At 35.7% G+C, this 24,714-nt stretch overlaps 1 protein-coding gene across 16 annotated transcripts in view; it reads left to right on the top strand.

The window, feature by feature from the left end:
* IKZF2 (IKAROS family zinc finger 2) overlaps window positions 1-24,714 on the top strand; it is a 162,602-nt gene that overhangs the window by 3,159 nt on the left and 134,729 nt on the right. For 8 of the 16 annotated variants that reach the window (XM_045481120.1, XM_045481129.1, XM_045481122.1 and 5 more), the window contains 2 exons: window positions 534-582; window positions 1,380-1,484. In XM_045481120.1, the coding sequence (XP_045337076.1) occupies window positions 549-582; window positions 1,380-1,484 (139 nt within the window). In that variant the 5' untranslated portion in view covers window positions 534-548. Of the gene's footprint in view, window positions 1-533; window positions 583-1,376; window positions 1,485-1,535; window positions 1,716-24,714 lie in introns of those variants that run through there. The other 8 variants (XM_045481114.1, XM_045481115.1, XM_045481116.1 and 5 more) reach the window with 2 other exon arrangements.

Here is a 24,714-nt window from a genome sequence, read left to right as displayed (position 1 = left end):
ACTGCTGCAGAAACCTTCCAGACACACTTGGGCACTAAATTTTTGTTTTGTTTTGTTTTGTTATGTTTGTTTGTCCTCCCTCCTCCCTATTAGAACATGATGAACCAACTTGCAACAATTGTGAATAGAGCTATCTGTATACCAGGGAAGTCCTCAAACTGCAGTGTGATTATGGGAAGTAGTGACTGGTAAAATACTTCTATCCCAGTTAAAGCTGGCACATTTGAGGTGTACCCTCTTGTCTTCTTTCTTTAAGTAAATTCTGATTAAGAGAGTCATTCCTTTCTTGCTACAGCCCATCTCACAGCACACTTATCTTTCCTATCCTATCTCCAGCAGGAATCAGATCATTTGCAGAAAGAGTTCACTGACTTGCAAATGAGCACATACAGTACACTGTAGTATGTTTCTTGGGCACAGGTTGCAGCAGCACCAACATGGGCTAATTGCTTGGAGCTTCAAATAAGTTAAGCATTTAATGGCAGATACTGAAAGGGATCATTGTATAAAGGGTATAATCTTTTGTATTGCAGCACTGCACTTTGACTATGGAAACAGAGGCTATTGATGGCTATATAACGTGTAAGTATTCATTTTCATTAATTTGTTATTGGTAATAAAGTTACGTTTGTGTTTCTTGTATTTTATTTTCTGAACTATTGTTTCTCAAGAATTCTATACTCTTATTTTCTATCTGTTCACAATTTCACCTTTAAATGAGTTGGAGAAAATAACAGCACAGAAGCAAAAGGAAGGAAATATAGAAATACACTTTATTCATGATAACATTTTAATCAGTAATAAGTAGCTTAGCAGATCAACACTTTTCTACTGGGGTTTTTCATTTACTTTAAGTTTAGAATGTCAGGTTACATATATGTCTACTAATATGGCATGTGCTAAATATTTACTACTTTGTAACCTAATTTTTCACACACATAATGTGAAAGCTCCTTAAGTTGACCTTTTTTTAGGAAACTTTCCTTTTAAACATCAAACTCTCATAGCATTTTGGAAAAATGCTCATTATAAATGCTCTATGCTTAATGGTTAAATTAGGTGTTCAAAGAAAATTTAGTTTTTCAACTGAAAAATACTTTAGAAATTGACTATTCCACTTGCTCGTGTTTTACAGTTAAGAATACTGTGATAATCAGATTTTGTAGTTTTTTTATTGTGGGCTGGTCATGGCTTTTCCTTATTTCATTCATTTGCTATATATTTCTAAATTATATTTCCTTATAGTTTCTTTTAAGGCCGAAATGGATTACATTAAAATTTCAAAGCTGTGCATGCCTCTGCATGTATGAAGCAAAGTTGGTGATTAGATTTTATGTGACAATGAACAGAGACCAAAAGATTTTATTTTGTGAAAGCAGGTGACAATGAGCTTTCACCTGAAAGGGAGCACTCCACTATGGCAATTGACCTCACCTCAAGCACACCCAATGGACAGCACGCCTCACCAAGTCACATGACAAGCAGTAAGTCTTCATTTTATGATTTTTTTTTTCCTCTTTCTCTAGTGACACACTTGAATTTGTTAGGTCTTTGGGGTCCTCTCACATTGTGGTGTAGCTGCTGCTATAGATTTTGCTAAAGAAAGAACAACACAGATTTATTCCTGTCCATTCTAGTATCATAAAACATGAGCCTGCTTACTAGTCTGACCTATCCCAAGGTGGCATTTGGGAGCTGGTGCTTACCTGTATCAGGTAAGAAATGTTAGACTTTGCTGGTTATTGTTTTGACTTGCCAGGTTTGTGACTAGATTTGTTGTTGTTGTTGGATAAAAGAATATGGAAACAAGTCACTTCCAAAGGACTCTTCACAGTAGAAAAATGAAATGATTTTACCATTGCCTTGGTGTAAAGCTAATCCATCAGTGGTAGAATCACATTGTTACTTTTTTTTTTTTTTTTAATATGTGAAAGTTTCTCCTCTAAAGCATTGGAAGTGAAGTGTAATGGAAAATTTATGGATCTGATTTAAATCCATTTCTCCAACAAAATGAAAGCGTTTTGTTTTAGACTATCCAGGGAAGAACTGTGAACGTTAGGAAGGATGTTTTGAACTTGCAGGAATAGACCGTTTGGGCCACTATTTTTGATAGAGTCATTCATTGATGTAGTAAACATTGTTTTTGTGTAATAAAAGAGCAACTTGTATGCTGTCCGTGACAGAAGACAAAATACTTCATTAAGAATATGGCTTGTTTTCTCTTAATTATAATGTTTTATCAGTTTAGTTATTAAGTGCAAATGCTCTATTACTCCTTAAACGTAATTTGAAATCTTATGTTTCCCTTATACTTTTGTATGTGTTATATTCTTGTGTAGAAAGGACATCTGGCTTATATGTAAATATAACTTAATTTGAAAGTTTTCTATTTGGGTGATGTGTGAAGGAAAGGAAATTTTTTCCCTTTTTTTTTTTTAAAACAAAGATTTAATAACTGAAGGAAACTGAATCAGCTACTAAATTATGAATATATTTTCAAGTTAATTCTGATTATCCAGAGAGAACGAATTTTCCTTTCCAGTTTCCTCTTATAGTTCTCAAAACTTGAGGTTATTATAGAACTACTGGTTTTGTAAATAGTAAAGACTTCTGAATTATAAGCAAAAGTATATAGAGTACTGTTGAATACATTTTGCAGTTCATTAACTTGAAGTGATCTTAGTTATTGGCTTGAAATTTTGATTGAACTCTGTGAATTTACTTACATAAAACTTATCTTTTTATTACTGGGAAGCATTTCCCAGAATATTTCGTTCTGGAAGCAGTCTTTGAAGTTCGTTTATCACGTAGAAAGGAAAACTAATAGTGAGTGAGTGAATGTATGTTAAATTATAGTGTTAATCTTTTGTAATGCATCTTGTAGCATTTATTTATTTTTTGGCTAGTTGGCTATAATCTAACAAAAGTTGTACTACTATTACAGTGTAGGTAATACAATTTTTATATTTTAACATTTAATGTTATTAGTTCCTTGGTAGAATAGATTTTTATTTCTCTGATAATTTTTGTTTCATTTCCTAAAGAGTAAAGATAGATTGATACGAAAATTTCTGTTAGCTTAATATTTAGCTGTCAGCTTTAGAAACTTTAGAAACTTTGAATAATCATAGACTCTTAGCTGTCATCCCCTGGCCACCACTAGGATATCAGCAGGAAAATACTTGTTAATTGGCTGCTTTATTTGTGAATTTGATTCTGGTTTTACAAGTACTCTTCAAAAAAGCAGTTCATCCGTTTATTTTAAGTAAACATTGCAGAGTGTGGGTATGATCAATTTGAACAAATAAGAACTATGCTTTTAACATTTGAGCTTTTCTCACCCAACAACAGTAAAATTATGTGGTAAAGAGTTCCCCCCGAACAAACTTACTAGCCTGTGGCAATCCCGTGTTAATACAGTCTTTGGCTAAACTGCACATGTTTTCGTGTTGTTTTCCAAAGAGTTGCAGGTTAAATATTTGGCTCTCACTTCAGAGCTGTGTGTTGCATCCTTTATGTAGCCTCTATTTACAGTATCTAGGTTACCCACTTAGGTGTTAGATGGAGAAGATACCCATTTTTCCTTTCTGTTAGATCCAGGAGAATATCAGCATTTTAGATTGCCAAGGCAAATAGTGGTGAAGAGGGACTCTTGTCTGTTACTTAGAACAAGAGACCTAAAATCGGTCACTCAGATGTTTTTCTGTGATTTGGAATAGTTTTTGTGTGTGTGGGGCCTGTCAGATCACTTGTGTCTGAGATGACCAGTTTTCCTGAATCCTTTTAAATGCAATTGTTGAGCTTTATCAAATAAGAATAGCTTATTTATTTTCTGTAATTTTTTTTATGTCTTCAAATATACTTACTGAAGGGCTGTTGCATCCAAAAACAATTGCGATTTTGATTGAAGTGTTCAAGCCCAAAGTAATGGGACTACCTTTGTGACAGAATAAGATAACCTTCAGTAGCAGCAAGGAGAGGACAGGACTATATGTGTAAGAGGAAGAAAGTTATTTTAAAGCAGCTTAGAAAAAAAAATTAAAAGAATTAAAACCTTTGATTTTTTTAAAAAATAAAATAACATTCTGGCAATAAAGTATCAATAACCAGTGATAGCCCATTTACTTTGGTATTAGGAAAGTGATCAGTTTTAGCACAAAGTACTAATCCTTTATTTAGGTTATTTGATGACCGTTCTAAGATGAAGGGTGTCTGTACAACTTGCTGCCAGTTATTGTATAAAAAATAATGACAGCAGCTATCATTATTTGACAGTGCTAGAAACGAGCATCGGCAACTTGGGGGAAAACTAAAAATGTTATGATGTCTGACAGTTTGGGGTTTTAAAATTTAGCACGTAAGATAATCTTAAAAATTGAGGGGCGATATGGATCTTACCATTTCACAGTAGCTACTTCCTATGTTTTAGAATGAATTTTCTTAGAGAATTTTAGACTTTTTCTTCTGGAATAAGATCTCTTTGGTAAAGAAGATGGGCATTGTTGCCTGAGATCATTAGTGTGCATATTGAGTCTGCTGACAATCTTCAGTGTCAGGGATGACAGTATATGCCTTGATGGCTACTGGAAATACACAGTGTTAAGTGATTTTAAAAATAGAATCTGAAAGTTAAGAATGTGCAACAGACAACTCAGACAGAACAATATAAAAATAATCCATATTGTATTTTGGCCTTTGTGATTCCTTCTGTTTCTGGGTTAGCTCCTCTCCAGTTCTTGCATAGTTGCTTCCATATCGGTTTCAAACTGTTCTATCTATACGTGCTGCCGACTATTTAAAACAAAACTTAAGGTTCAAAAATTTGTAACCTTACACGTTTTATCTTCTGCTTTTATAATGCCAATAAGTAAATTTCCCTTGGAGGTAGTTAATGGTATGAAAATACATTGTGACACAGATTTTGTTTCTATTGTTTTAAAACTTTCTATGTGGATCACCTTTGCCGTCAATACTATTTACCAGTCAGTTTGATGGCCAGGTGGCATGTGTGGAATTGGAAGAAGTAGTAATTCTAGTTTTACAAGACTCTGACCAATAATCAGGTCAGGGAATCTAGTTTATTCTTTTCAGAGTGCTTCACATTCATTTTTTTTTTCTTAGCTAGTTTCCATTTTTAGAGCCTAGTGAAGCAGAAGTGTATTATGATTTCCATTTTTCTTATGTAGAAATGGAGGTCTGAAGAAATCAGTTGGCCTTTTAGGTCCCTTAACAGAAGGATGGAGTTGTCAGGATTGGGACATAAAACTGTGATTTTACCTTGTGGGTTAGTTACATCACTTAACTGATATCTCTTTATAATGTTATTATCTCAGGGTGCCTGCCATGTCCAATACTGATTCATGTTTTGGTGACAAAACTGTATTATAGAAGTAGAGGAAGGTTATTATGAAGGTGGAGTGATATCAGATGCTCTCATGCAGTTTTAAAAATATTGTTTATATTATGGGACTGACCAGCTTTCTGAATTGTCTACTGTGGCTTCGTTTGGCAGTCACTCTTGGTTGGATTTCCATGGGATATACACCCTAATATAACACCAGACGGGCTTGATGTAAGAACTCACTCTGTGCTGAATTATTGTACTTAGATGCGTATGTGTGTATATACATATATATATGTATATATATATATATATCCATCCAGCATACATTTAGTTTTTTACTAGTCTGGAAATGAAGAGAAAAGTGTGATTTTATTTTCTTTTTTAAAAAAAGTTTAAGGGCACCTGGGTGGCTCACTCGGTTGAGCATCTGACTTCGGCTCAGGTCATGATCTCATGGTTAGTGAATTCAAGCTCCGCATCAGGCTCTGTGCTGACAGCTCAGAGCCTGGAGCCTGCGTCAGATTCTGTGTCTCCCTCTCTCTCTGCCCCTGTCCTGCTCACACTCTGTCTCTGTCTCTTAAGAAGTGAATAAACATTAAAAAATATATATATGTTAAAAAAATTTTAAACAAAAGTTTATTTATTTTGAGAGAGAGAGCAGGGGAGGGGCAGAAAGAGAGGAAAGAATCTCAAGGAGGCTCCTCACTGTCAGCACAGAGCCCAGTGAGGGGCTGCATCTTATGAACCCTGAGATCATGAGCTGAACTGAAATCAAGAGTAGGACTCTTAACCGACTGAGCTACCCAGGCGCCCCAAATTTGATTTTATTTCTTTACACCTATCCGAGGTAAGTATCATGGTTATGAACTAAACCAAAAGGAAAAAAAGAAACTATAGGAAGTATGTATGTGTAGGGAATTAACAGTAAAAATGCTGTATATTTTTATTTGCCCCTCATTTCCCCCTCCTGGCATTTTTAGACTGCTTCAATATAAGCATAAAAGTCTTTCTTCAACAAACAAATCAACTTATTATACAAGTATTTATCCTTATTGCCTCTGTCTTTTTCCAAATCTGTCTTCCCTACTGGAAGTATGTTTTGGTTTTTTTTAATGTAACATGATTTATTAGGTTCTTTTGGGCGTCTTCCTTCAAGCTGTAATGAATTGAGATTTCTGGGTCCCATGCTCTTTTCTCCTAACTTTAAATATTGATATATTTTGATCTTATGATGTTCTGAACAATCAATAGCAGGGCGACAGTCACCAACTTAGGTGGAATGTGTTGGGTTTTTTCTTTGATTTTTTTCCCCTTTATATTTGTTTGGATCAAATATATTTATGGACCTGGTAGTATTTTCCTTTTGGAATTAATCAAGACTCAGAATGTCTATGCTTTGAAATAGGTAAGAAGTATTTGGGAACTATATATCCCTTATGATAAATGTTTACACTGGAGTGAGGAAAGGACGGAGAGCATAATTTATTGAGTATATATAGGATGCCCAACACTATGCTAGATACGTCCATATTATTTCACTTAGTCTCCATAACAGCTCTGTGAGGGAAGTAATTCTTCCACTTTATAATACAGAAAACTGAGACACAGAAGCAATAGATTGTAAGGGTTTAAAAATACAGGCTTTGGAGTTATACATGCCTGTGTTAGAATTCCCACTTGCTGTGTGACCTTAGATGTGTTACTTCATGTCTCTGAGCTTCAGTTTCCTTATCTGTAGAACAGGGATAAGCCATACCTACTTCAGTGGACTGCTGTGAGGTTTAAATGAAGTAATACGTACAAAATACTTGCACAGTTGCTGGTGTATGCTTAGATGCAATAAATAATCACTGCTGCTATCACTCAGAAGAGTCTTTGCTTTATCATCGATCAGTGACTCATAATAAAAAGAGTTTGTTTTCAAATACATTTCTGTTTGAAATTCAGATCATTTGCTCTTTCCTTTTTATTATGTACATCCATGGAACAGAGACAGAGGTTTCTAAGAATTCAGGGTAAAAATTGAAGAAAAGCATTTCTATTATTTAAAGCATGTGTGAAGATTTTGGTTAACAAAGAAGTAGAATTTGTGTGTTGGAAATTCTTTTTATTGGGTTTCAGTGTTCCTGGCTATAGTTTTATGTTTTTGGTTATATGTAACGAAAATCATTGCTTACCTTTGGTGCTTCAAGGATACCAGTCATTAAGAATGGAAAAAGAAAAAGTTCATCTGATAGAGAAACCTATCTATATCTATAATCAATTCTTTCTTAGAAGGTCTGCTTCTAGGGGTACCTGGGTGGCTCATTCGTTTGAACATGCAACTTTGGATTGGGTCATCATCTCACAGTTCATGAATTCGAGCCCTGCATTGGACTCTGTGCTGAGACTGCAGAGCCTAGAGCCTGTTTTGGATTCTGTGTCTCCCTCTCTCTCTCTCTGCCCCTCCCCTGCTCATGCTCTGTTTCTCTTTCTCTCAAAAAAGAAATAAATATTTAAAAAAATTAAAAAGAAGATCTGCATCTAAAATTTCACCTCCTTTGATGCTTCTGGTGGTACCATAAATTCTTATTTGGTGGTACCTAATCACATTGCAGGCCTGATTGTTGCTAATTGTGCGTTTGGGGATAATAGTTACTTGTTTCACTTTTGAAGTAAGCTTAAAACATATGATTATCAGTTCTAGGCATTTGCTGTGTTGCTGTATTATTCTAATTGATTAATTCAGCAAGTTTATAAGCTACCTTTTATGCATCAGGCACTGCGAGGCAAATCCGGAGGTGAATAGTACACTATTCTCCAGGAGCTCACATTCTAGTTTGAAAGACGGTTAAGCAGGGCATTATACTGTGGTATGCTCAGTGTTCTGATGGTTATGTGGAATGAAAGGTGGTACTAGTTGAGAAAGTCTTCCTAGAGAAAAAGGCCGCTTGAGCTGAGACTTATCAAAGGAAGAGGATTTAGGAGAGAAGTGGAAGGCTTTTTCAGTAAATGAAGTATCCACCGTGAGAGCTGAGAAATAGCATGGCATGTTCTGGAAAATAAAAGCAGGTTAGTATTTCTAGAGTGTGAGGTTGGTGCCCAGGATTTGAGGCCACAGATGACTCTGCACAATTAATCAGGCAAGATGAAGGAATATCTTGTGTAAGAGAAATTTTGGATTTCATTTTCAAGGGAGCCAAGGCTTTTAACGAAGCAGATGACTTCTGTCTTTTGATTGACATGGATCACACTGGCTGTACTGTGGGGAAAAAAAGATTGTGGATGAGGACCTGTCTAGATGCAGGGGTATTTTTAACAGCTATTGCAATGGTTGAGTGAGAAGTTGTAAGAGCTGGTGATAGTGGGGACAAAAAGGAAGAAAAGGATTTGGGAAATATTTCATAGCTTAAAGTGGATTGGACTTGGATAGTAGGATTAAGGAGAGAAGGAAGTTCACGATGGTGACTCCTAGATTATTGGATAAATGGCAGTAGGTTCCATTAGGGAGGATAGGAAATACTGGAGAGGTTTCCAGGAAAAGATTTAGTTTAGTTTAATTCTGGATCCAGAGAGTTTGAAGCATATGTAGGATTTGGGAGAAGATAGCCATCAGGCATATGGACAGATTATACTGGAAATCTCATAGGTAGCTTGTGATTTTGTTATTTGCTACTGTATTACTTGAACAGTAGTTTAGTATTTTGAAAAAATTATTCCACGAGTAAGTCCCAGCATTTGATCAGTGATTTTATTTTCCTACTTGCCCTGTTAAGTCAAAATTCTGTATTGCAATGTATGAATACAGGTTTTAATGAAATCTCTGGTTAATGGAGTCTTCTTATGCTAGTCTCAGAATTTGGATTAGTTGAAGCGATTGACTCACCGATTTTTAAACAAAATATGCTGGCCCTTCTCTTTAAGTTTCTGTGGTATATTTAGTATCATATCTATTAGGGTTATTTATTTTTAAAAATCATAAATTTAATGTATACCATATACTTCATTTGAAAATGGTTTAGTACCTATTTAACTTGTTTTTAAGTTTATAATACTGTGCCTGTTGGGGTAAAATTATCTAGGATGTGATATGGAAAACATCTTAATAAATATATTTATTATCTCAAAATATCCATAATACAACTCCATCTTAAAAATGTAAGCTTTGATTACCTGAGACACCATAGAATTCCAAATGAATGTTAATGATGGAAATGCTTCATCTGAGATTTCCTGTATATGGAGATTCAGAACTCTCTAGAGAGATATTTTTCATCTTTCAATCATTGATCCAGTAAACATTTATTAAGGAGTTACTTTGTGTGATGCACTGCTGATGCTGGGGCACAAAAAATATGTTAAGAGTTTTGTAGAGAGGGATATTGTCTTTCAGGTTCCAAATGAATCCGTATTTTATTTGAGACATTAATAATCCTATTGCATTTAGAAGCAAATAAGTGTGGTATACTTACCGTGAGTTATATCCATTATAAATGAATGAATTGCTTCTCACCTTTTACCACCAAGAGTTGTTCAAAAGTATATAAATTTGAAGATGCACAGTGAAACAGAGATGAAAATGCAACAAGCTTTCAAGTAGGTTCCCAAAGGTTAACATTTCCCCAAGAAATTTTTTATGATGCAAGATTTGGCCATAAGCCTTACAAGTTCTGAAACTTGATTGGCAGCACACTTAGAGTGGGTTCAGATCTCTGGATTGACTTATATAAACAAGTTTATAAAATTGATATTTAAAATCAGAAGGCCAATTTACGTCTGTACATTGATTAAAAATAAAACAAACAAAAAAACCCAACCAAATAATAGAGGATATGGATGACTCCATTTGGCTTGACCAGAATATTTTGTTCTTGTGAACTGACCTTGGTAAGCAAAGAATCTGAAGAAAAGGAGTTAGTTATATAATTCAAATGTTTAATGGCATCAGACTAAGAGAGCCTAATATGTTCAGCATCACGATAGAGATAGCATTGCCATTTGGTCATTATGGTTAAGTCCATTGTCTAATTTCTTCTTCTCTAGATGGACATGGATTTAGATTGCATAGATATAGGTTCAGCCAAAATACTTGTAGGAGTTATTTTTTTTCTCAGCTTCCTTGGCTAAATCCTCCGGATTCAGTCTTTAACTCATGTTATTACGTGTAATCAGGTTACAACCAATTTTGCTAGCCTAGGTTGGATTCATTTTCTTTAGTGTAATTTTACATTCCTGATTTAAATTTGTTGATTGTTGATTTTATAGCTTAACTCTAAAAATAATCTTATAATGCATACAAGGATACTCCAACTACTATTACCTTAAATTCAAACTTCTATTTTCTCTTCACAGAAACGTTGATAGGTGATACGGTCAGCAATTTAAGACGTCTTAAAATCAGTTTTTTTTTTTTTTTTTTTTTTTTTTCTGAGAGAGAGTGAGAGCAGAGAGCACGAGCTGGGGAGGGACAGTGGGAGAGGGAAAGAGAAGAGAATCTTAGGCTCCATGCCTTGTGAGGAGCCCAACAGGGGACTCAACACAGGGCTCAACATGAGCCCTGTATATGGCTCCAACTCATGACTGAAATCAAGTGGAGGGCCCTTAACTGACTGAACCACCTAGGTGCCCCTTAAAGTTTTAAATGAAGATGGGAGATAGCACTGCCACCCGAGAAGGACACCTTAAGTTAGTTGGGGATCTAGAAGTGCTCTTAGTTTATAGGTCAAGAGGAACAAATATTACACCAGTTTCATGAAATCATTGTAGTAGTCTGATGAAAGCAAATGAGATTTTATACAAAATTACGGTATTTTAGTTTAGCTAATAAGGAAGGCTATCTTAATTACTGGATGTGAGTTTGAGAATATTTGTCAAAGCATACAGCTTTATTTGGGGGCCAGACATTGATTACAGAAATGCTACTCATAGATTTTCCAGATGTGAATCTTTGAGGAAAATGACCGTGCCCTATCTCTTCATTCTCTAGTAGTTATTTGTTGAATTAAGGAAATACTTATGATTATATTCAATATATATTTTTAAGTAATGTGTTTCTGACCTATTTGAGGAAGTTTGAAAAGTTAAATTTTTAGGTATTGAAATAATTCTGAAATCCTAACTTGTGATTTTCTCTGTTTGGGAATGTGTTGTTTTTAACCATGTCTCACTCTAAAAAAGATTTTTTAATCTTAATTTTTTTGTTTAATGTTCATTTTTGAGAGAGAGAAGGAGAGAGAAAGAGAGAACACACATAAGCGGGAGAAGGGTAGAGACAGAGGGAGACAGAAAATCCTAAGCAGGCTCCACACTGTGTCAGTGAGAAGCCCTATGTGGGGCTCAAACCCATGAACCCTGAGATCATGACCTGAGCTGAGATGCTCAACCAAGTGAGCCACCCAGGCGCCCCACCAAAATTTTGTAATCTTCAGATCAGCCCCTAAAAGATGGTTTTTGAGATTCTAAACAGCTTTTAAGTTTTCTAATTCTATATAATCATGTTCAGTGGAATCAAGTGAATGTAAATGTTTCCATGAATATTCTCTGGTCACCATAATCATCTTCATTACTATTATCTTTATATAGCACATTTAGAGTTTACAGATTGAATTCCACATACTTATAATTTTGAAATCAGTTCTCTACCACTTATTTGAAACTAATTTTAGTGGCATGTACAAAATGAAATGCTTCAATTAACTTTTTTTATGCACTCCAGATATTTTGTGGAGCATATAATTAATCAGTGTAAAGTCACGTTCTAATAAATTAACATTCTGGGTGTCTACACCTTTGACATTTTTGTCATTGCTCTCTTATTATCATGGAAGTTATAGTTCTTATTACACCTCACTGTATCAACCCTACCTTCTTACTAAGATACAGCATGCAGGACTTGGTCATCTTTTGAAGTGCTAGGATGCTGAATTGCTCTGTTTCTGTTGAATTAGCTTTAAGAATTTCTGGTTGAGTTCTAAAGAGGTGTCATTTCTTCTACAACAATATGAATTTTTTCTTGTCGTGGTGATTTTCATAAAGATCCTTGTTTAAAAAATAAACATTATAACCAATCATACCTGGTCATTTTTAGGTATTGCTTTAAAATCCAAACACTTTAAAAACTGATTCTAATATAGTATTTTGAAATATGAAATGAATTCTATTCTAATGCTGAATGTTCACAAAATATTTGAAAGCAGTAATAGATATTGTGTGGACATAACTGCAAACTAGAAAAGGGAATATATTTTCTGGGAGTCTGCTGTTTTTAAACTCTCAAAATATGAATTACACACCACCATCTGTCTGAACTATGACACATTAATGACCTAATGACAGTTTTTGGATTCAGTTTTTTGGAAACGAAAACAGACAAAAAAGAAAGCTCTTTCTGTGCCCCCCCCAAAAAAAAACCACAATTTAAAATAAATTATTTTTACATAAATTGTTATTACAGTAAGGCTCTTCGCATAAAAAAAAAAAAACATTTTTATGACTTTGAGTAGTTTTAGTTGGCCCCAAAGTTTTGAGTACAATAGCTGGTAATGAATTTGAAGAGATAATATTTTTCCAGTAAATCAGAGAAGCTTTCATTAACTCAACAATTGCTGCCATACAACTGTATGTACAAGAAAGTGCCATATATGTTTTAAAAGCATATGTGTGTTTATGTGCGCATTTGTATATGTGCATACATGTGAATGCAAAGAATAAGGACAAGAAGGAGCTATCACACTATTGATAGAATTCATTTTGGAGTCTGGGAGAGTAAATGGGGCATTTTATCATTTATTCCAAATAGTTCTGCATTATTTGGATTTTTCACAAAAGATCTTTTACTTGTGTAATTAAAAAACACCCTAATTCAGTCAGACATCTTCTCAAACAAAAAGTCTGAAACTTTTCTGTAAGAACCAATGATAGCTCTGATCACATGGGTTTAACTTTGAAATTTCAGTGATGTTATACAGTAATGAAAATAGACTATTGCCATTAATGATAAATACTGAAGTCAGGGGTATTCTCATATACAAATGGTGTCTTCAGACTCCTTCAATATCATTTTAGATTTAGTCTAAGGTATTTTCTTAATTGCTATAATACAGTGGAATTTCCAAATAAAGTAATATATGCTGCATTTTTTTTTATGAGTGATACTCATTCATAGCATGAGATACTGAAGTAATATATCTATCAGTGTACTTCCAGAAATGGTAAGGAGACATAGCATTATGATACCAAAATAAATCTGAGTGGAGTAAGTTATCCCCTCCCTCCTGTAAGGGCACCTGGGTGGCTCAGTGGGTTAAGTGTCGGACTCTTGCTTTTATAGCTCAAATCATGATTTCACGGTCACGAGATGAGACCGAACCCTGCTGTGTAGGGAGCTGCGCTGAGCGAGGAGCTTGCTTAAGATTCTCTCTCTCTCTCTCTCTCTCTCTCTCTCTCTCTCTCTCTCTCTCTCTTTCTCTCCCTCTCTCACTCTCCCTCCCTCCCTCCCTTCCTCTCCCTCTCCCTCTCCCTCTCCCTCTCCCTCTCCTTCTCCCTCTCCTCTGCCCTGGTCCTCTATTGACACTCTTTCCCTCTAAAAAAAAAAAAAAAAAAAAAGGTTGTAACCTGTATATGATGACAATCATGTTTACTTTTTAAAAAGTGCCTTAGTCTCTTTTTCATCTTCATCAGTTTACTTTTTAAAGTTTTAAAATATTTTTAAATGTTCATTGATTTTTGAGACAGAGAGAAAAAAAAAAAAAGAATGAGTGGGGGAGGGGCAGAGAGAGAGGGGGGTCAGAGGATCCCAAGTGGGCTCTGCACTGACAGCAGAGAGCCTGATGTGGGGCTCGAACTCATGAACCACGAGATCATGACCTGAGCCGAAGTCCGACGTTCAACAGACTGAGCCGCCCAGGTGCGCCTCATGTTCATCAATTTAAAACTCCATTGAGTATTGCTAACTTTTATATTAAATCTTTTAAGGATACGCTGTTTTTGGCAAGACAGCTGTGGTATGTTACTAATGGGAGTAGGACCTGTGAAAATAACTTCAATTATATGAACGGGAAGAGCAGAGGTGTGAAGTATAAGGGAACTAAAAAACCAGCTAGCTCAAGAAGAAAGAAAGAATAAATGTGGTGAGTGCAGCAGTGGGGGTAAGCCACGGAATCCACTAGAGTTCCTAGATCTACCAGAGAGAGGGATAGGACAAAAGAAAAATAGTATCTTTCCTTCCTTTTTTTCTACTTTCAGAAAGTATAAAGTATTTATAAACTAATTAAAGAAATTACCTGTTTGGATGATGAAGAATGGGCAATAAGGTTGGAATGATTTCTGGTAGAAGATGAATGATAAATATTGAGATTCAATGGACGTTTACTTCTTCAGATATCTAAAAGCCAGGAGTAGGAGATGGGGTGGTTAGAATAACTGGAGTACTCTGGGTATCATTCTAGAAAGATGGGTAGATGGAAGCAGTGAAGTTGTCAGCACCTATAGTAGGTTGCTTGCTATCATAAACAGTGGTATTACTTATGGTCACTTTGGACTAGTCTGTTTCTTTTATCTTTTGCAAAAGTGACTGTGTAATACATATACTGTGTGTGAGAGGTACCCTAATTGGTTGTATTTCTGAATTATCACCAATACAGTAAACTTTGGTCTTGTCCCTCAGCTGCCTTTTTATTTCACTTCAGTGGGAAAGGGGCTAGGGAGTTAGAGAAAGCCATAGTCCTGACAGAAACAGTAAGAACTTTCTCTGCTTTTTTTTTTTTTTTTTTTTTTTTTTCCCTCTTGGGAGGTGGCAATGAGGAAGGAACTTGATATTGAGCAGATGAGATGGGGTTTTGCATCCAGTTTTTGTTCTCTGATCTGTTGTTTTTCCATTTTCCTCCTGAAGTATCTAAGACACAAGCACTGAATGTTTTAAAAGACTTTCTTGAGACCATACTCTGTCAGAGACTTAGAATTCCCAGGTTGGCTTTTACCCACTGGAATACTCTTCTAAAATTAACCTGGTGATAATACTGCAGTAAAAATTTATCAGACATGAGACGAACTTTACACATGTATTATTGTTGAATGAAAAGTTTGCTAAGCTCATAAATAATAAAAACAAGATCAGGGTATATGTTTAACTTGCTTTAGAAAACTGTTTTTAAGCCTATTAAAAGTAACATTTTATTTTTAAGATACTTTACACTATTTGAAATGCTTTCACATCTAACGTACAATGTGCTCATTAAAACTTGAACTTAAATATTTATTTAAGCAGTCCCTGAGGAATTTACTCTTCCTGGCAGTACTTAAGCATTTTATTACTAGAAAATAATAAGCATATATATTTTTTAAATTACAGAATTAAATGAATTTTCCTTTCCCCTTCCTCCATAGTGTAAAAAACTGAGTCCTGGTACTGTATGTCAGATCTGTGACCCCTAGGCAGATATTTCATGTCTTGGCATCTCAGTTTGTAAAACAGGGACATTAATATCTGCCTTGTCAGAGGAGTGGCGAGCATTAGGAATAATATACATAAAGTCTCCAGAATGGTGACTGTCACGTGGTAAGTAAACCAGAATGGTAGGTATTATTTTATTGTTAGATACAAAGAATATAAGAAAAAACTTGAATCAAATAGCTAAGAAATAGACTCCACAAACATGTTATATTAAATAGTCTTCTACGAAGGATATGCTTTTACACCAACAACTGTAATGATAGTAAAAAAAAAAAAAAAAGTGAAAAGCATTGCCAATAAAACACAAGATATCTGCATCAATGACTAGATATTTTCGTTCCTCATCTGAGTGCTGTCGGTCCTTGTTTGAAAAGAAACGTCTGTGCAGATATGAGGCAATTATTAATTCTGTTGTATTCAAATCAATTACTAAAGAAATGAAACTAAAATTACCTAATTAAAGCGAATCACAAATAAACCTGCTCTGTTTGTGAGGGATATAATTGAAATGGTAATTGCGCAGTAGTGGTAATGCATTTCATTTGAGGATGGCAGTTCAGAAGATGCGGTTGAGGCAGGACTTGACTGCCCGGTGTGCCCTCCTCTTGACCTGGCCCAGAGTGATCTGTTAGCGGGGACTTGTTTACTTATTTACTGGATGTATTGGTGAGTGAATTCCCAGTATGGTTCTGAAATTTCATAAATTCCATACTCATGGTGCTCTGTGTCCTATATCATAACACATCACCCTGTTGTGTATCTGGGATTCTCAGCTGTGTATCAGATCCTTCTACTGGCCATTTTCCCCCTTTTATCTTGTGAGCAATCAGGGAGAAAAGTGGATATTCTTTTAAAAAGATTTTATAGGGCGCCTGGGTGGCTCAGTCGGTTAAGCGTCCGACTGCAGCTCAGGTCAGGATCTCACGGTCCGTGAGTTCAAGCCCCGCGTCGGGCTCTGGGCTGATGGCTCAGAGCCTGGAGCCTGCTTCTGATTCTGTGTCTCCCTCTCTCTCTGACCCTCCCCCGTTCACGCTTTGTCTCTCTCTGTCTTAAAAATAAATAAACTTAAAAAAAAATTAAAAAAAAAAAAGATTTTATAGCAGAGTACATATAACCAGACTACTCATAGGTCATTTGGTTAAAAGGTGCAGAAATCTTTATAAATCCCAATGAGATCATTTAAAGATACATATTTTGTTTTTCATGTCCAAGTTTAGCTTTTCTTGGGTCAGGGTTACTGTTAGCATAGTGACAGTGTAATCAGTCTTTCAAACCAAATGATCCTTTTTTTTTTTTTAAGTTTATTTATTTTGAGAGAAAGAGAGTGAGCATAGCCTGTGTGCAAGTGTGGGAGGGGCAGAGAGAGAGGAAGAGAGAGAATCCCAAGCAGGGTCCATGCTGTCAGCTCAGAGCCAGAAGTGGGGCTTGAACTCACAAATGATGAGATCCTGACCTGAGCCGAAATCAAGAACTGAGCTACCCAGGTGCCCCTCAAGCTAAATGATCCTTTTTATTCAGGAGTAATTTCTTCTTTAAAAACTAGGAAGCCTCGGGGCATCCTGGTGGCTCAGTAAGTTAAGTGTCCAGCTTCGGCTCAGGTCATGATCTCAAGGTTCGTGCATTCGAACCTTGGGGCAGGATCTGTGCTGCCAGCCTGGAGCCTGCTTCGCATTCTGTGTTTCCCCTGCTCTCTGCCCCTTCCTGGCTCCTGCTCTGTCTCTCTTGTCTCTCTCAAGCAAACATTAAAAAAAAATTAAAAAAAAAAAAGTAGGAAGCCTTTATCACTTCCTATCTTGTTTTGCCTTTACTCCCTTATTTGTGTTCATCTTATCTCCCCTGTGTAACTGGAATCTCCTTGAGGGTAGGGGAAATGACTGTAATCTCTGTTGCCCAAGGATAGCAGACAGAGATGAACAGGCTTGAATTTATATTATTGGCTGTGCTGTGTGTTAGTCTTCACTTCCTCATTTATAAATGAGGGAAAGTTAATGCTTGTCTCTTGGGGTTATTGTGAGGATTAATAAAATAACTTTAGTTAAAGCTTCTATCTGTCACACTGCCTAACAGATTTCAAGAAATAATTCAAGAAATATTAGTTACTGTTTTCTATAGAAGCTAGCTAGCACAGTGCCTTATACATAGAAGTCTCTCAATTAAGAAAGTTGCCTGTTAATTTAAATATATTATGAGTTAATATGTGTTGCTTATCTGACTGGATACATTAGAGACAGATCTCAATTATTCTTGTAAGTTATCACCACAGGTTTGGACACTTAAGCACTATCTGTGATGAGGATATCAGTGACTAAATCACCCAGCTAGTCTTTTTACCCACAGAGCAGTTTTAAAATAAATGGTCTTGGGGCGCCTGGGTGGCTCAGTCGGTTAAGCGTCTGACTTCGGCTCAGGTCACGATCTCACAGTCCTTGAGTTCGAGCCCCGCGTCAGGCTCTGGGCTGACAGCTCAGAGCCTGGAGCCTGCTTCTGGTTCTGTGTCTCCCTCTCTCTCTGCCCCTCCCCCATTCATGCTCTGTCTCTCTCTGTCTCAAAAATAAATAAACGTTAAAAAAAAATTAAAATAAATGGTCTAAAGTTAGCACTAGCTTACTCTCTTCTCAACACACATTCAAGCAGAATACTGCAGAATACTACATTGGAGTAAAAGTTTCAAGTACTTACTTAGAAGTGTCACATGGCTTCATAAAATTACATGTTTTCAGGCCAGTGTCACTCTCTAAAATGTAGAGATAGGTGTTTTGTTTTGTTTTGTTTGGACGTTTATTTATTTAATTTGAGAGAGAGAGAGAGAGAGAGAGAGAGTGTGTGTGTGTGTGTGTGTGTGTATGCGTGCACACACACAAGAGAGAGAGGGAGAGAGAATCCCAAATGACTCCACGCTTGGAGTGGATGGACTGAACCATCCAGGTGTCCCTAGAAATAGGTTTTATAAAAGACTTTAAAAGACCTGTAGAGAATCTTGACTTTATTTACATATATGTGAAAGTATATATTGCATATACATATATTCATATAAATAAGAATTATATGTATGTCTAATTTATGTGTATGTGTATATATGTAAATATATGTGTATATATGAATGTATGTATATCTGTGTAGTTATATATATATTCATACATATGTATATATGTGTGTATATATATATATGTATATATATATATATTTTAAAAGAAATGAAATTCACCTGGAGACATTTTGATTATTTGTTGGTATTATTTAGAAAGTCTATACTTTTAAAGTTACTTGTAATAACTTTAAATAATAACAATAACTTTAGATAATTATTATTATTTTCAAGACTTTCAATCTTCATGATCTAAACTCTCCCAAATCATTACCTTCCTGTTTACCAGACACATATGAAAAGGGATATCATATTGCTGCTGTTTCAGTGAACTCTCATCCAGTAGCTCAATCCCAAAGATCGTTTAAAAACTTGTGAATCAAATGGCTCTTACTTAAAACTGTACAGTTCTGCTTATGCTAGATTGTGAGGTCAGACTTCAGTTCTCTTAGACCAACTGTGTTAATTGTCACATTTGTCCATGATATAGTTATCATAACAGTACCTAGGATCGGTTATACAACCCTTATAAAAGTTTTTCTTTTGCAGTTTTCATCTGAATCCTTTTATGAAATACTGTTTAAATGTGTCCAAGCAATTTTAGATGAGCAATGGTTATCTAGTTTTGCAAACATTGTTTGTAATTATTCCTCTAGCCACAAGAATTAAGGCAGTAATATCTAATAGCTTGGAGAATACCAAGTCTTCTCATTTTTTAATTGTAAAAGATCATCTTCTTTTTATTGCTTCTCTACTTGTGATTTCCCTTTAAAAAAAAATTACAACAAAATTGTATGTCATTTGGAAGCTCATGAAATGTAGTTCTCTTAACATAAGTTTCTATAAATTAATAAGCCCATTATACTTAACTGGCATATATAGGAAAGCAATGTACTTAATCCTACCTAAAATGAAAGTGTGTGTATTCATCTAGTAGCAATTTAATGGTAACAGGTTATCTGCATTTTTATACTGAAAAAGAACCCTTTGTGGTAATCAATCTGTGATTTTTCTGTTTTTTTTTTTTTCTTGTGTGAGTGGTTGGATTTGAATTGCTGCAAAACATTTTTAGCTGCTAGCTAGTTTGTTTTTAATCAGTTAATGAGCATTGTTACTTTCTTGGGTGGCTCTTCAGGACAGTGACAACCTTCACTCCTCCAGATGCATCCTTTTCAAGTGTGGAGTTCATGGATATTTGGGATATTAATATATTTTCGGGATCATGTATCTAGATGGGCACAAAGCTGGTGATTGATTCCTATTAATTGTATTTATCACTTTATAATAAAGCATTTTGTTGCTTTCGAATGCTCTTATACTTTGAATTTTGAGTTTTTACTTTTTTGCCTATGAGACCCTAGGCTGGGAAATTATATAGTCTATATTTCCATGTTTCTATTTTTATCATGTGTTTTGATTTTCTAGGTTAGTGGCTATTGAGATAAAGGAAATAATCCAGTTAGTTGAAATCAGAAAGCTAGAAGCTTTTGGTAGAAATGTGAGAAGTGTCTACTGCCTCTAGGAGAACAATATAGAGAAGGACTGGCTTCATTAGGAGTGTCATTATCAGTGGGTGCCAGTGACTCAGTGAACAGCAAACATCTGGTGCTCACCTTCATCCATTAGCAGCACTTCTGCCTCCATCTGCAGGTCCTCTTCTCTCTCTGTTTATTTTTTAGGTACCGATGGTGCTTTGACTTTCAAATCTACGTTTGGTGTTGTTCCTTTTCCTCAAACTCCAAGTCCAGTCCCTCAGGAAACTTTGGCTCCACATCTAAAATATATCTTGGGGTGCCTGGGGGACTCAGTTGGTTAAGTGTCTGACTCTTGATTTGAGCTCCTGTCATGATCCCATGGTTTCTTGAGATCAAGCCCCACGTCAAGCTCCCCGCCCAGCGAGGAGCCTGCTTAAGATTCTCTCTCCCTCTGTCCCTTCCCAGCGCCTGTGTGAGCTCTTGGCATCTGTCTGTCTGTCTGTCTCTCTCTCTTGATAAATAAATAAATAATACATCCTGAATTTGCATGATTCTTACCATGTTCACTTCGACAACTTTGGGCTGAGCTACCATCATTTCCCAATCCCCTCAGCCTAAAATATTGTAGAATCTTATACCGGGTCTTCCTGTTACCATTCCTGCTCCTCTGTTCCCCATCATCCACCCAGTAGGCGAGAAGTGGACTTTCTGAAACCTAAATCACATCACAACAATCCATCGCTTCAAACACAATTTTTTTTTGTTGTTGTCATTGAAAGTAGAATAAAATTAAAATTTCTTTCTGAAGTCTACAAGATCCTAAAGGTTGTGGCCTTTGCCTCCATCTCTGAACTCCTCTTCCTTCATTCTTCTTGTTCTCTAAACTTTCAAAATACCTTCTATCTTTCTTCTCCTTGGACACAGCAGATTTATTCCCTTGAGGGTCTTTTTCTTACTGTTCCTTCTGTTTGGAACACTGTTGCTTCATAGCTTTGCATGAAAGCCTCCTTCTTTTCTTCTCTCAACTTAATTGTTGCCTCCTTGGAAAGGCACTTCCTGAGCACCCTGGGTAAATAAGCTCCCTCAGGCATTCTATGACATTACTCTACTTTATTTTCTTGGTCATATTTGGTAGTATCTTAAATTATTTAATTTATTTATTTGTCACTTCTCCCAACACATAACTTGAGGAACATTTGTATCGGTTACTCACATAGCCCTAGTGCCCAGAGTAGAACCAGGAACATAGTAGGTGATTTGAGGTGGGCTCAGCAGCTAACTGAATTCCTATCCTTTGCCTTCCATAAATAGATTTCTGTGTGTGTGTGTGTGTGTGTGTGTGTGTGTGTGTGTGTGCGCGTGCACACATGCACCTTTATCATAAACACAGTATTTTATATTGTAATATCCATTCTGTAGCCTACATTTTAGAAATCTATATATTAGGCCCATGGTCACCTGGGGCTAGAGTAGTAGAATAATGATTTAAAGCCTTGTCTTCTGGCTTTGGCTTGGTGTGCCTGCCCTTACATAAAATTTTCATTCCTTTTTATTAATTTATTTACTCCACTTAGCACAAATACTGGGTACCTGTCTGCACTAAAACACAGCAGTCCCTGTGGGTGCAGCTGTTCTTGTATTTTGAGGTGAGATCTAGTGGAAGTGGTTGAGTACTGACCTTCAAGTTACATAGACATGGAGTTGATTCCTAGCTCTGCTCCTTACTTTAAAGTTAAGCCTTAGGAATTACTGATATTTGATTGTTTTTCAACTATGTGACCTTGGGAATATTCCTTGGATTTTCTACATTCACTTCCCTCAGCTACAAATAATAGGTTCTAAGGTTTTACCTTAAGAGGTTAAACCTTTCATAAGGTTTAAGAAATAAATGCAGTAACTTACATAAAGCATTTAGCTCATTTTCTGGCACAATTAGCTGTTATTGTTTGTAGATTGTAAATATTTGTTTATGGTTTTTATACTTACTAGACATGGTTCCTAAGATATTACTTGAGATACAAGTAATGTTATCTCAGTCTTAAGTTATTTCTTGCCTTCTAGAGAATACATTTATTTTTCTGACTTGATTGTTATAACATTAAGAATATTTTCTATTAAATAAAAAGTTTGACATCTGTAAATTTCATTGTTTCACAAATCCATTGTTGTTTCATAAGTATATTTTTAATGGTAACTTTATTTAGCTTTTCTGTTTGATTTTATATTATACTTAGTGGCATTTTAATTATTATGGTTGATTAACATGGTGATTTAATAGTCTCTGAGTACTTAGGAAAGGGAATGCTTTACAAAAACAATCAAATCTAATTTCTTTAGTTCCTAAGATGCTTTGGAAATACATATTGTTTTGTTAGTTAATTTAGTGAAAAGTTATGTTATAATTTTTCAGAAAATAAAATTAATATATCTAACCAAAAAATTCTGATGGTAGATTAGAATCTAAAGAGAAAATGGAAATGGGGTGCCTGGGTGGCTCATTCAGTTAAGTGTCTGACTTCAGCCTAGGTCACGATCTCAACATTCCTGAGTTCAAGCCCTGTGTTGGGCTCTGTGCTGACCGCTGAGAGCCTGGAGCCTGTTTTAAATTCATTCTCTCTCTCTCTGTCTCTCTCTCTCTTTGCCCTTCCCCTGCTCACACTATATCTCTTTCTCAAAAATAAATAAACATTAAAAAAAATACTTAAAGAGAAAATGGAAACAAGTGTACTATTGAGTCCAAATTACCTTTATTTGAGTTCGATTAATTATCTTCATTCTATGACTGTATATGTATAATGTAGATCAGTGTAAGGTGTTCAGAATGGGATTAACTATCTGGAAGCAAGTGGTGTTATGTAAACCCTACAGCTGGAAAATATGAGAATTAGAAACTTAATTGATTAATAATGGCTCACATCATTATCCAGTGATTAAAGACTGCTAGGTGGAACTGACATGTGGGGTTTTCTTTTAGGAAAATAATATCTTAATTGTAATGGTGTTCCACTTGGCATTTAGCAAAAATGTGATTCACTGTGAACACATTTAGAGTTTAGAAAGAGACCTAACCTCTGTAGCTTAGTGGTTTAGTGCTTCTGATGCAGAGTTGGGGAGAGGTTTAAAATTGGGATATAAAATCAAAACAGCATGACTTTAGTTAATGTGTGCTTGCCCTTGACCCCTTCTCCACAACTCGCTGGTAATGATAGGTCTTTGACAAGTGTAGCTGCCCGATGCTCATTTTATTTACAGTTTTCATAGCTAATGAATAATAAGAAAAAAGTCCACTAGGACCTGATTGTTTACCTCTCTAATAGCAATTCACAGATGGTACATACTGTGGCTGTTACAAACCATGTCCTATAATAGCATTTGATGTAAGTAGCTGCTCACCATTCTGTATTGTGGTTGAAGCTGGAGAAGTAGAAAATTGGTCATTTCCCGGCAGATAGCAGTAAGTTTCAGTTCAGTCAGAATGCTGTATGTACTGTGATAGGTTTATAATTATTACCCAAAGATTGATGGTTTTTTGGTGAGTGTAAATTTGTGCAGCCGTAATCCATTAAGAAATCAATAATCATTCCATTCTGATGTGTAGTTCCTACTCACTGTTATAAATGTGTACCCAGAGCTGAAACCAATCCCTTTTTTTTTTTTTTTTTTGAAATTGTAGTTGACACTGTTGGAAATGAGGATATTATAACATTTTTTTTCTTCAACCAGATTTCTTTTTCTTTGCCTGAGTTATCTTGCCCCATACGGCATCCTAATGAAGGGCTATATATGATCTAAACATTTAAAAAATTGTTTAGACCTATTTACTGTTTCTGTCTTCATCTTTTACTTAGTTGTTTAATGGCAAATTATTTGTAAGTTTGAAGTACCTTAGTGTTTCTTTGTGTAATATGAAGGTGATTTATTACCAGACCTACATGATCAGGGAAGTGACAGGTTCTTCCTTTTAAAATACATTTTAACCTTAGAGCTATAATATTCTCATAAAAACCAAATTTAACATTTATTTATTACTGGCACCTGCTAAGCACTGTGCTAGATACTATTGGGGGAAGTGAGGATTAGGACAGCATTGACCCTGTTCTCAAAAGAGCTTATATTTTAGAGAAATAGAGGTTCAAATCAGCACAAAAAAACATAAGGATGTGAAGAAAGAAGAAAAGTGGTGGGGGAAATGTCAGCTCTGAAACCATCCATTACGTAAGTTCCGAACTGGAACTTTGGTGTTAGGGCATGATAGTGCTGGGGATGATAGGGTGTGGGTAGTGAGGTTCATCCCACAGGGGATGTGGCCAGTGTTACAAAATTCTGCCATGCTCTGGGGCTGAAGAGTAGCCTACAAAGATTCTAAAGAAAAGTGATATGG

Source organism: Leopardus geoffroyi, chromosome C1 (genome assembly GCF_018350155.1).
Source record: "Leopardus geoffroyi isolate Oge1 chromosome C1, O.geoffroyi_Oge1_pat1.0, whole genome shotgun sequence".
Lineage (NCBI taxonomy): Eukaryota > Metazoa > Chordata > Mammalia > Carnivora > Felidae > Leopardus > Leopardus geoffroyi.
The sequence above is the reverse complement of the archived record's forward strand: the minus strand, read 5'-3'. Positions and strand labels throughout refer to the sequence as shown.